The following is a 12,704-nucleotide window of genomic DNA, read 5'->3' on the forward strand; positions in this document are numbered from 1 at the left end:
GTAGTTAGAAGGCAGATATCCTAGCACAGTCATGCAGGAGGGAGACCTTGTCTAAAAAGGAGGGTACCCAATCAAGGCAGTGGGTCACTAATAACTTCAGTCAATTGGGCGGCGCATGACCACAGCATGAGCAGCCCAACCTGGTAGCTGGTTCAGTTTGTCTCAATTCGGAGGACATTGGCTGAAGGTGCTAGCAAAAAAGGGGGGTATAACCTAGCAGTGCAGCAGTTATTCGCTCTGAAGACAATTTCTCAAAGCCTTAAGACTGCGAGAAGGATAGGCCCAGCTGTGGACAGCATGGCTAGATCATCCAGTGTAACAAGGGATTACTTCAGGGCCTTACTGCTGCTATGCACACCAGTGGCATCACCACTACAGGCCAGGCCAGTGGCCAGGGGAACTAGTTCCAGGATATGGAATACCTTTTTATAATTTTTAGTCAATTGACACATTAAAACTGCCACTATAGATGAAACTATTGTAGAGGGTTGTGTGGTAAGTGTTCTAGGTCAGGACTCGAGGTACAAAAGTAAATAACAAGAAGACCAGTTAAAACCTTGCTGCTTGTCACTTTTATGAGCCAGATCTCAAGGAAAACACCTGTTGTCTTGTTCTGGAGAACATGCCATCATTTTCTGAATCAAGAGAGGAATGTTCACTTATCTTGACCTAAGGTACCTGGGTACCTCCTTCTCTTTCAGGGATGAATGCAAGTAACAACTAAGTTTTATAAAGTCTAAAACATAGACTATTTCACCTTACTCAGACTTTTGGGACCACAACCTTGCTGCTCATTTGTTCTTCACTCCTGCAAAGTGTAGTGTTTCTTAAAGATGACAAGAGTTGGGGTAGATTTCCTCAGCTTCCCTTCGCCTCATGAGCCAAAGAAGTGTCCTTCCCTGCATATTAATATGACATGATGTTGACTTGGTAATCATGAACTATGAATCTTGCTGAAATGAAGGTTCACTTTGAAAGGCAGCTTTGGTTCCAGCAAGTTGTTATCTAGATGTATGGAGCTCAGAGGCATCTTATGCCACAGCCACTTGTGGAAGAGAGGATAAAGGGGAACCAACTTAGCAATTTGTTCAAAATGAGCCACATACAGCGTCTTGTTTTAGCAGAGAATTAGATTGTGATAGGATTTCTGTTACCATTGGCAAAATAAAAGTTTCAGAAAATGTTCTATTAGTAGATTGTTGTATCTCTGTCAACATTAAGGAGGCCATATGATACACATTATGTGAAGGCCACCAAGCTTTCATGTTCAATTCTCAGAAGTTAGAATGTATTCATGTTTATGAAATGCAACTACGTAGCTCACACAGTTGTTTCAGTATTGTATACCATAGACCACACTGTCTATTCTTCTGAAAGAACAGGCCCTCATTACAAGTTGCCTGTATCATGGCCCTTCTGGCAATGCCAGGAGGGTTGGAGGTGGACGAATGGTGTAGGAGAGAAAGCATTAAGAGGAATTCTGAGAGTTTGCGGAATAACCTGGAGGACTCAAACTTACTGTTTATGTTTTCACCTATATTTCCCCCAGGGACTTTTGCCTGGTAGAAGCAAGTGGCATCTTTCTACCTTCAGATTATTTCTCTCTGTTTCTTTGTTTTTCTCTCGATCGCTTCCTTGTCCTCTCTATCGCTCACCAGGTCTCTTCCTCTTTTTCCATTTATCTTTCTGCCTACCCTGAGTTCTCACTTTCCCTCTAGCTCTACCTTTCTCTTCTTTTTTACCTCAACTCCCCTATCTGTCCATCTTTATCTCATCTTCTCTCTCCCTTGTACTCTCTATTTTTCTGGCTACCTCTTTTTCCCACATGTTCTGCCTTTCTCTGCTTTGCTCATTGGATAACCTACCACTTTCTCGAACTCTGTCGCGTGTATCTCTCTCTCTCTTATCCCCACTATTGTTTTTCTCTGTCCAGGTGTTCTTCTATCTATGTCTCATTTTATACCTCACAATCTTCTACTCAGCCTATGCTCTTTTTCTTTATTTCTCCTCTTTCATCTCAGTATCTCTCTTTCCCTGTCGCCTTGAATCGGGCATGAAATTATTTTTGCAGAGCGTGCGTCAGACAAACAGCGCAACACATAACATACACTTGTAAAAACGCACTTCGGAAAATGTAGACACGACTACCTCCAACAAAAACGACGACAGAAACTTAAACATGCTTGAAACAACTACCTTACCTAATTTAGGTAGTGAATAACTCATATTGAAATACTCTTCATAGAAGTCAAAAATGGTTTTAGTAACATTTGCTGCATATTCCGCCGTGTGAATTTGGTTTTTCTGAGCATAAATGGTTAGCTGTAAGTAAAACAGAAACAGTTAGCTTGGATTGACTTGCAAAGGAATCCATACACAACAATTCTACAGTAATTTAAACAGCCATTCTGCATAGAGAATTACCAACTGTAGTTTTACTACTATGCTACAAAGTACAAATCAATCCAAACAATAACACCCACTAAAGAATAGCAGACATTTACTGTTTTTGTTTAATTTTGCAGGTTTTATACGTGCATGTTTTGAACAGTGTTTTTGAACAAACACATGAGCTCGCTCGTGTGAATGTTAGCTGATCACTCCACAATTGCTCTGGTTGAGTCTCTTCTTCCCACTACTTTTCTTGCCTGCACTACCACTAATATTTCTAAAGAAAAAAAGTTAGGGCCAGATATACAAAGGATTTCTCTGCTTGCAATTCGCAGAATTGGGTTGTTTGCCAGCACAATATTATTTTTGCTATGTGCAAATCACAAATTGCGATTCCGTAAATCTGTAACTTATCACAATTTGGTTTTGTGACCAAACACAATTTCTGTATTTGTTAGGGGTGTGTTTAGGACATCCCTTCTAAATACCAAATCGAAATAGTATGTATTAATGTTATACGTCCAAAATCCAGTAGCCAAATATTAATATTGTAATGACTACAATAATGCAGTGGTAACCCATTCATAGACGGGAAAGGGACCCCAAGTGATCCATTTTGCTTTGAGAATGATGAAAAAAAGCATTTTTATGAGTAGACAGTGGCCATGGAGACTGCTGACTACTAAAAAATTTTACTCTAACTTTTCTTTTTTTTTAAACGCATTCTGTTTTTCTCTAAGAAAAACAGGTTGCATTTACAAAAAATATATATATATATTTGTTTAAAAGCAAACACAGACATGGTAGTCTGTTGACCACAGAAAGCCACCATCTCTGTGATGGATGCAATTTCTAGTTGGGCACAAACTGGGATGTACTTCTTTAAGATTCATGAGGTAGAAGAAATTGTGACCCACTAGGAATAAGTATTTTGCAAATGAACGTAGTACTACTGGTTACAAATTACGACCACTATTTTGTGACCAGTGCTTCGTACATCTGGCCTTTATCGCTCTGCATGATATGGTGTATATGCACCATGTAAACCATGGGCCTGATGCACAAAGACATTTTACAGTCACAAAGTTCAAATTTGACATTTTTCTGACCACAAATGGCTTTTTTAAATGTACAAAACCCAAACTGAGATTTTATAACACATTACCAAATAACAATTTTATTTTCAGATTAAATACAGAATGTGTATTTGGAAAGGGAATGTAAAGGGCAAACCAAATGGATGGTAACCATTCACAAATGGAAAGGGGCCCCCAAGGGACAAATTTGCTTTTGTGAATATAGACAAGAATTTGGGTCTGATTAGGATGGCAGGCGGACTTTCATCCGCCCGCCACCCAATCCTAAAAGGGACCACCTGACAGGCTGTCGGCGGTCGGACAGAGGCAATACGATGCAACCACCACCACGGTGGTCGCAATACCTATGTTTTGCATTGTGGCGGGTGCTGCTACCTGCAGCACATGTCGCAGTGCAAAAAGGGGACACTTAACATATCCCTGCACTACGTGGCAGGCACCATGTGTTGACTGCCACATGGTGCAGGGATATGTAGGCGGGCACCTTAGGTGCCCCCCAAAAACCCACAGCTGAGGAGTGAAGGGGGCCCACTACGGGCCCCCAAAGTCCCTTTCCACCTGCCTTTTCATGGCGGGTTCAAGGAGCCTGTCTGATGTGTGGCGGTAGGTCTTTCTGACCGCCAACCATCCGCCTGCCAGTAATATGGCAGGAAGAGAACATGGTGCTGATGGTGGTGGGACTGCCACCGACGGGCTGTCGGTGGCGGTTCTACCATCACTGTAATCGGCCCCATATTTAGGAGCAGGTAATTGCCCATTGGACCACTCTCTGCTACTAAAATAATTTGGTAAAATTATTCATTTTTTATTTTAAACGCATCCCGTTTTCTTGTAGCAAAGAGGGCTGCATTTACACAAAAAGATTACTTTAGTTACAAGCAATCACAGACATGGTGATCTGCTGACCCTAGCAGGCCTCCAGACCTGTGACACTAACCAATCATAGCGGGTCTCAATTTGCAACTAATCTTATGCATATTAATGCGGTAGGTCAATTTGCAACCACTACGAATCAGTATTTTGTGAACTAACCTATAAATACTTAGGTTGGTTCACAAAATACCAATGTATTTGGTAGAAGTTGAAATTGCTCCAACTTCTACAGAGCCAATTTTAGGTGCAAATCATTATTTGAAACAATTTAAGATTTCTTATTAGGAATTTTTGTACTTCATACCCTACATGAGCAAACATTCTTTTTGTAATTTCTACTACTGTTCTCCTCACTTGGGGTTAGTAGCCTCTGTATAACGCAAGTTGCTTTTTCATTTTGATGGGTGCAGTAACGGTAATTTCCGGCACCATCTACATTATGAAATGTGCATGAACACTGTCGATCTCTTTACTTTGATGAGGAGATTTCAGCTGGATGCTCTTGATGAAAGGCCGAAGAAAATTAGGAATTACCAGGTGATCTGGAATTACCAGGGGACCTAGAACCTGGATCCCCTGGTAATTCCTCATTTCTCAAAAGGTTCTGGACGGTTCAACCAAGAACTCCATTTAAATCTGCACCCCCTTGAGATAACATGACCTGATAACTCCGGCGGTGTGGAATTTACAATCAAGTATCCAGAAAACTTGTAATGAGGTCCGGAGAGGAACATCGCACGAGTCATGGAACACTGGAGAAGATTTGTGGGTACAATGATGATGAATGAAAGAATGAACTAAAGGAAAAGCAGTGTGGAAAAAAGAGAGATGCACATGTTTTAAACCAAAACAAAACACTTCCAGGTAATTGTATTCTGATGAGTAAAATGCATGTATTGAAAGATTAAAAAAAGGTACAGTGGAGCTGAATTAAACCAATCAATCAATCAATCAATCACTCAGGGGTTGGTAAAGCTCGCTACTCACCTGTGTGGGTCTCAAGGCGCTGGGGAAGGGAAAGAGGGTGGGGGGCTGCTCTGGTCAGTCGAAAAGCCAGGTCTTAAGTGCCCGTTTGAAGGTTTTCAGGGTTGGAAAACCCTGCAAACCATCCGAAAAGACAGAGGTGCTCAGCTTCAGGCCCCGCCTATACGCTTGGAATGACACCTGGTGGCCTCCCGCCCTTGGACCCCCCACCCCAACGGATCACGCTCGCAACCTCTGCATAATCCTCAATTCCTCCCTCTCCATGAACTGTCAAATCAACGCCATCTCCTCCACCAGCTTCAACTGCCTCCGGATCCTACGCAAAACTTTCAAGTGGATCCCCCCCGGACTGCAGAAAGACCGTCACACACGGGCTCATCACCAGCCGTCTCGACTACGGCAACGCACTCTACATCGGAATCAACAAAGCCCACTACGCAAACTCCAAACCATCTAAAATGCGGCCGCCAGGCTCATCCTAGGGTTACCACGCAACGAGTACATGACTCCACACCTGCGAGAACTCCACTGGCTTACCGAGGAGAAGAGAGTTACCTACAAACTACTCACGCACGCCTTCAAATCCCTCAACAATATCGGACCCAAATACCTCAACAACCGAATGAGTTTCCACGCTCCCAAAAAGGAATCTCCGCTCAGCCGACCTCGCATTGACAGAAGTCCCCCGCGTTCGCCGGAGCAGAGCTGGAGGTAGAGCTTTCTATTACACCGCAGCCACAGCTTGGAACTCTCTCCCATTAGACATAAGACGCTCTCCAACCCTGCAATTAAATGGAAGTCATAAATGGGCAGGTGACTAAAATAGTAGTACTGATCCTCTTTTAGTATGTGGAAAGTGGTATGTATAATTTGGGAAATATAGGGGAGCTGAAGTAAAGTGTTTGTGAAGAGGTGAGTAGAAATTGGTCTGCTGCTGCTAAATAATGCAAGTTTGAAGAAGAAACTTAAAGATTGTGATTGGCTAGAATGCTTTTTATCTCTATGATGCACTCATAAATGAAGAAATTCTGGAGTGAAACCCTACAAAATTGAAACTATTCAGAAAGATCCATATTCTGGCAAAGAATTAAGAGAGGGATCACTAAACCTATTGAGATTCATATGTCATTGGAGGTGGATACATGGAAACGTATGATTGATCTCTCCTTATCCTATGATTGGTCAAGAAAGATGAGGTGCATAGACTACTAAACTTACTTAATGCTTATTGGTGTACCTCTCAGCCTTAAGGTGGTCTTCCCCCAACTTTTTGCCTTCCTTCTCCATTTTTGCTGATCTCATTTTTGTTGGTGTTAGGACTTTGTGAACTCTACTATTGCTAACCATTGCTTATGTATATGTGCTCACTCCTTAAAACACAGCAATTGGCATATTTAATTTACTAGGAAGCCACTAGTAAACTGCACTAAATGTACCAAGGGCCTGTAAATTAAATACTAGTAGTGGGCCTCGCACCTCCTCAGAACCGACGCACTGCCTAGCTTGCATCTGGCATCTTTGATGCCGGACTCCCCATTACCAACCAGCCTCTTGTCGACAGCAGTCTCAATAACACTGATCTCCACATCGCAGCCGATCAGCTCCTCAGAACACATCACCCCGGTTGCGGGACGCATTCTCAACACTGAACTTCGCATCACAAGCCCCTCGTCGACTGGATCCTCGTTGATGACAAAGGACTTCACATTGCAGCCTCACAGCTCCTTAGAACCAAAACATCACCTCAGCTGCATGACACATCCTCGATGTAGAAGCCACTAAAAATCCACAACCAGTATTTAAGGTACTCTTGTTTAGCTAGCCTAACTCGACCCCTTTAGCTCCATCGCAGTCAGCCCAAACTTGTGACTCTGTCCTGGCCTGGCACGATCAGATATCCACACTTGGGGCTTTGTACTTTTAGACAATATTTTCCCTAAAACATTCACAACTGCATATCTCTGGTTCTACTGATTCGATTTTTGTCGCTTTGGTCTTGTTTTGTTTAATATTATCTACTGTAGTTTTCTAAATTGATGTGGGGTCTTTCTTGTGTTGTGTTTTCACTTTATTAATGTTTGAATTGCTGCATAAACACTTTACACATTACCTATAAATTAAGCCTGACTGCTCTGTACCAATCTCTTAGAAGGTGGAGCACAGGTTAATTTAGGGTTGGCCTGTGCCTCACTCTGACAAGAATTGTGGTTGTTTCTTGGAAAAGGGTTGTACCCCTCTCAATCAGTAACTCAATCTCCAACAGGTAGAATTCTTTTGGATGGAGATTTCTCTGTCTACTTGACTAGGATTATGGCGCAAGAGTCATAAGCCCATGATTTGTGGGAATATCTGGGTATTAAGTGGGTCAGCTACTGAATATTAATTCAAATCCAAGCGTGAAGATTTGCTTGAAGCAATAGTGCAAAATGCCCTGTTCCTGTGGGTCAGGGAATACACTATCTTACCCCTTTTATATGATAGGCAGAATAATGTAAAATATTGATTTCATGTTAACAAATATTGGGCTTCTGAGAAACTGGAAAACCCTAGTATCTTCTCAAGGGTAATCACCCCTTCTCTGGCTATGACAGAGTGAAAGTGGGCAGAAGCAAATACAAAATTGACTGCAAGTTTAGCAGATACAGAGATAGCAAATAAACAGCAGGAGAATAAATATGCAAAGTCAGAGACAGGTCACAGGAAACTAAAATCTCTACTTTGGAACAGGAATTGTGAATTAAATTACTGTGAATTAAGTTCCTGTAAAAACAACTGCACCCGGGGAGTCAATTCAAAGTTTTTAGATGTTGTTGGAGGCGACATGGGCTGTCTGTTCCATGGGAAAGTAAGAAACAATCAAATAGATTGGTGTCAAAGGACCAAATCAGCTTTGATGATAAGTGCCAATGTACATTTTGAAATACAATTAACCATGGAAAAATAGAAAGAAAGAGCTCATTTTCAGGAAATAACATGCTTACAAAATTACTGAGATAGATGGAATTTGCCAGTACAAAACAGCTTTGGGAAACAATGTAGAGAAAATGAGACAACTGTGTCTAATAAAACCTTGAGTGTTAAAGGGAACGAGGCAGAGGAATCTGATACTAATCCCCAGACCTTAGTGCCAAAGGAGATATAACCAAGAGCTATATGGTGACTGAGAAGCCAATGATCTCTATTGGAAAAATGGAGGTAAGGGAGAGAGAGAGAGCAGTGGCAATGATGCCTTATGCATGAGTGGATCAGCAGATGTGTCTCATCAGGAAAGATTCTCCCTTTGACTATGATGTGGAAATACTATTTGAACAACAATCAAGAATTATTAAGGCTAGTAAATTGTAAATGACAGTGCCTACTTATATTGGCTTCTCCAGTCCAGGAGTTACATGCCTCTCAAGAGGCAAGCGGATAACAAGCCAAAAATGGTACCTACAGGTCGGAGAACCTGACCTGGACACCTCAAGAAGGTGAACATGTAGAATCGGAGATGCCAAGGAAGGAGAACGCTATGCCAGAATAGGCAGTGGCAAATAACAAACGAGAAACCAGCTTTAACCAGGAGGAGCGCTGTACAGTGGTAACTGCATAAAGGAAAGAAACGGGGAAGGCAAGAAAAACACAAGAAAGGTGCATGGTAGGAAAAAGTGGAAGAATTGATGCTCAAGGAACCGTTCAAATAAGCAGTGAAAAACTGCACTACCACTTCCTATTTTATTCTGAAAATATGTGCATTCCCTCAAAACCTTGCTTGCTCTGACTGGTACTGAAGCTGATCTGTTCCAGACGCTATGCACAATCCCTTTGTGCATCAGCCCCCTCTTCCCTGTACCACACAATTTCCAGGCCTTTGGCCAGATTTACTGCTTTCTTTTACTGCAGTGAGAACCTCAGTAGGTAAAGGTCTGTCTCTGTCCTGCTGTTCTCAAGTTTCTCTCCTGATGATTCTTGACAGGATCAAACAAGCATTGGCCTAGCCAATAGGTCTCACCTTTGGGACCTTATAAGCGTTTTTCCATGCTGATGTGAAAGTTGGCTTCATCTAGCTTTTGGAAGTTTTCTGTTTCAACTTCATCAAAATCATGAGGTTGGCTAGGTTTTAAAAAAATGCCACAAAAGTAGGCTTTGTAGGGAAAAACTTGTAAAACCGTTTTTAAGCACAATCTTCCACAATAGAAATCCGGGAGAAACACTCAATCAATAACTTTTTTTCATAAAATCCCACTTGGATGTGAAATGCTGCTTAGTTGCCAAACTTTGAAAATACGTGAACTATGATTTCCGTTCACAAAATGTCAAAATATCGTTGGATTTTGCATTTTTCACAAACACAGGGGAATTCAAAAGTTTGTGGCCCTTACCAGCATTTCAATGACCCAACAAAAGAGAGCGAAAAGGATCTGTTGTAACGTACATGGACTGCGCATCAAAGGCCAACTTGGATCTAGTGAAGATGTGTGTAGTATGTTTTATCACATATTTATGGTACCAGCCATGTTACCATTTGCCCATTGAAATAACCTCTATGCAAAGTAATAACAAGGAGTGAGGGGAGGGTTTGGGTGCAGAAGCACGAGTGACCTTTTCAAGCACTCATGCTTGTGGCGGCATCCGCCTTGCGGGTGTGAGCTGACGTGCGCACGGCCAAGCTAATTGGAAACAGATGGCCCCTGCGCGCCCCTGCTCGCTCCGGCAAGGTGTATGCCGCCACAAGCACAAGTGCTTGAAAAGAACTGACCGATTCCATAAGGTAATTCCCTTGAGCAGCGCATGGGCGCTGCCTAGGCGAGACCTAGAAAGGATTGTGGAAAATATAGAACAGCTGACGAAGAACCAATTCCTCTGCATGTTGAGTGACTAGTTAAGGAAAGGTGTGTGGTTATAAAGTTGGAAGGGGCACAGAAAGAATAGGCAAACAAATGATAACAGGAATAGGTGTTCCTACAAACTGATGAGGTTACTTTAAAGTTGAATGACTAATGTCTCACAGAAGCCCAAGGCCTGTATAGGGTTTAGTTATATATTTATTTGTAGAGGCAGGTTGCAGGATTGCAAAATTTAAAAGGTTGTTGGACTCTATTTTCAGAACAGAGTGAGTAGAGAATGAAAGACAGTATGCACCTGCAAATTGCTTATTCAACCAATCTGCCTTTGGCACACCAGGCAATCATTTATTCATTAAAGTGACAAATGAGATCCATGGCCAGATTCAATTGTATCTATGAAGGGTGAGTATTTCAAAAGCTATTGAGTTGATTTTAAATGGAGGTGAAACCAAGTACGGTGTATGGGAGTACAATCTGAGGGTTAAGGATGGATGAAGTTTACTGCAATATGATTTGTTGTTTATGAAGTCCCTAGACCAGCAGTCTCTCCGAGGCTGGAAGGAGGGAAAATTATGGAAGAGTCCCTATGGGAAAGAAGAATGATTATCTTCTCTTTTTAATTAGTATGCAGACAAAGGCTTTACACTCGTGCAAAAGACGCTACTGAAACTGGGTTTAGAAATAAGGAAAAGAAAAATAACCCAAAACTGGAGAAACCCACCTGCGGTCAGAATCTCGAAATGGAAAGCAAGCCTAGACACATGCTGTACCCTTAAATTGCCTATGTAAGAAGCTGGGGAATGTATTCAAAAACATAGAGAGGCCCGGGGAAGATGGCTGCAACTTAGGGAGGAAATGATATCCAGACATCAGACAAACCTGATCATCAACAAAGATCGGTGAAAAACAAATCCGGCAACTTTTGAGAGGGAGCAGTATACCAATGCAAAAACGATAAAACTGAATATGCACTTTTATGGGATGCACTTGAGCATAGAAGGATGATGGGCGTCAGTCATATACCATCATGTTTATGTTACTAAAACACAGAAAATGCGATTCAAAAACTTTTATGCAGAAATAGGCCCACCCTCAAGAGAATGGATGTATGTCGTTAAAACGCGATGTTTTACATCGCAGTACTTTACGACGCATGTTTTACAACGCAAGTCATTACCACGACTTGCGTTGTTGGGGGCTGGATAGTGAATAGTCAATTTACTAATCCAACTCCAGTTGGATAGTAAATTAAACTATTTACTATCCTGGAGCGCCCCCAGCGCAATTTGTTGTTACAACTTGCGTTGTAAAAGTTGCGTCGTAAGGGAACTGCGGTGTAACATCCGCGTTGTAAAGGATGTTCCCCCAAGAGAATCTGTGGTGGGGATGAAGAGCTCTGCAACTGTTCAACTTGATGAAACAGGAAACAGGAATTCTGAGATGGTTCAGGTTTCCTTGAATGTTAATCGGCTCATTACTTCTTTTACTTTAGAGAAATGACAATGAAGCGGCAAGAGAAAAGTGTGAACGTGTAGATTGTGTCATGGTCTGAGACATAAAAACAGATATGGACATAGCTATAATAACCAAAGTTGCTGCTGTAAGTTACCCAAAATAAGTGTTCTGCCTGCTTCTGTATACATTGTTTACGAAAGTCGAATGCGGCCCCCGGGGGAAAGCAGGTCGGCAGACCAGTCTTTTCCCCAGGGAGTTTGCGCGAGGCTAGGGACAGGCAGGAAGTAGTTAGGGTTAGGTCAGGGGTGGCAGGGGTTAGTTAGGAGGCTATTTAGGGGGACAGGAGGGGAACGACTTCCTTTTCCTGTCCCCGGTGCCTCAGGGAGAAGTCAGTTTTGAGCGTAGGCAGAGTGTGATTTAGGTAGGCGGAGTGCTAATTAGGGTGTTTGGACGTCGCAACTGGTGCCCCAGTGCGACGATTAGGCCAGTTTCCTGCATCCACAGTTAGGCGGGGTGCTATTTAGCTTTATTTTCAAATTATCGTCGCTGGTGCTCCGGTGCGGTGCGCGTAGGTGCCAAACCTCACGCATCTCGCGGACAGACAGAGCGCGGGTGCCAAACCTCACGCATCTCGCGGAGGGAGCGAGCGCTTGATTTCAATGATGCTACGCCTGATGCAGAGGCGGTACGGGCTGCCCTGATAGTGCTTGGCCGGGCTGGGAGGGCGGATCTCCTCCAGCCCGGTGTCCTGGACCAGGCGTGGGTCGGTATGACCCGCCCGACCAGGTCAGCGTCTGCGGGGGTGGCTGCAGTTGTTGCAGCCTGTATGGATGAGCCCTCTGGAGCTCGTGAGGGGGGCCCAAGAAAGGGAAGGGGAGGAAACAGCAGGAAGCACCCAAGAAACGGGAGAGGCGGCTGAGCCTCCCTGCCAGGGTGGGGTCAGGGGAGGTGGTCCCGGAGGAGGAGGAAGGGTCCGGAGGGGAAGGGTTCATGGGCCCCAAGCTTGCAGTTGGGGAGCCCGGGCAGGGCCAGGCTTCGCTGGCGTCACAGGCCAGGTTGTCTAAGAGCTTGGGTCAGT

General features: G+C 43.2%; 1 protein-coding gene across 1 annotated transcript in view; it reads right to left on the reverse strand.

Moving 5' to 3' along the window:
* ENPEP (glutamyl aminopeptidase) overlaps positions 1 to 12,704 on the reverse strand; it is a 354,204-nt gene that overhangs the window by 258,354 nt on the left and 83,146 nt on the right. Inside the window, exon 4 of the mRNA XM_086961606.1 lies at positions 2,202 to 2,322. Within this exon, the coding sequence (XP_086817732.1) occupies positions 2,202 to 2,322 (121 nt within the window). The remainder of the gene's footprint in view (positions 1 to 2,201; positions 2,323 to 12,704) is intronic.

The sequence above is a fragment of the Lissotriton vulgaris genome, chromosome 3_1 (assembly GCF_964263255.1).
Source record: "Lissotriton vulgaris chromosome 3_1, aLisVul1.2, whole genome shotgun sequence".
Lineage (NCBI taxonomy): Eukaryota > Metazoa > Chordata > Amphibia > Caudata > Salamandridae > Lissotriton > Lissotriton vulgaris.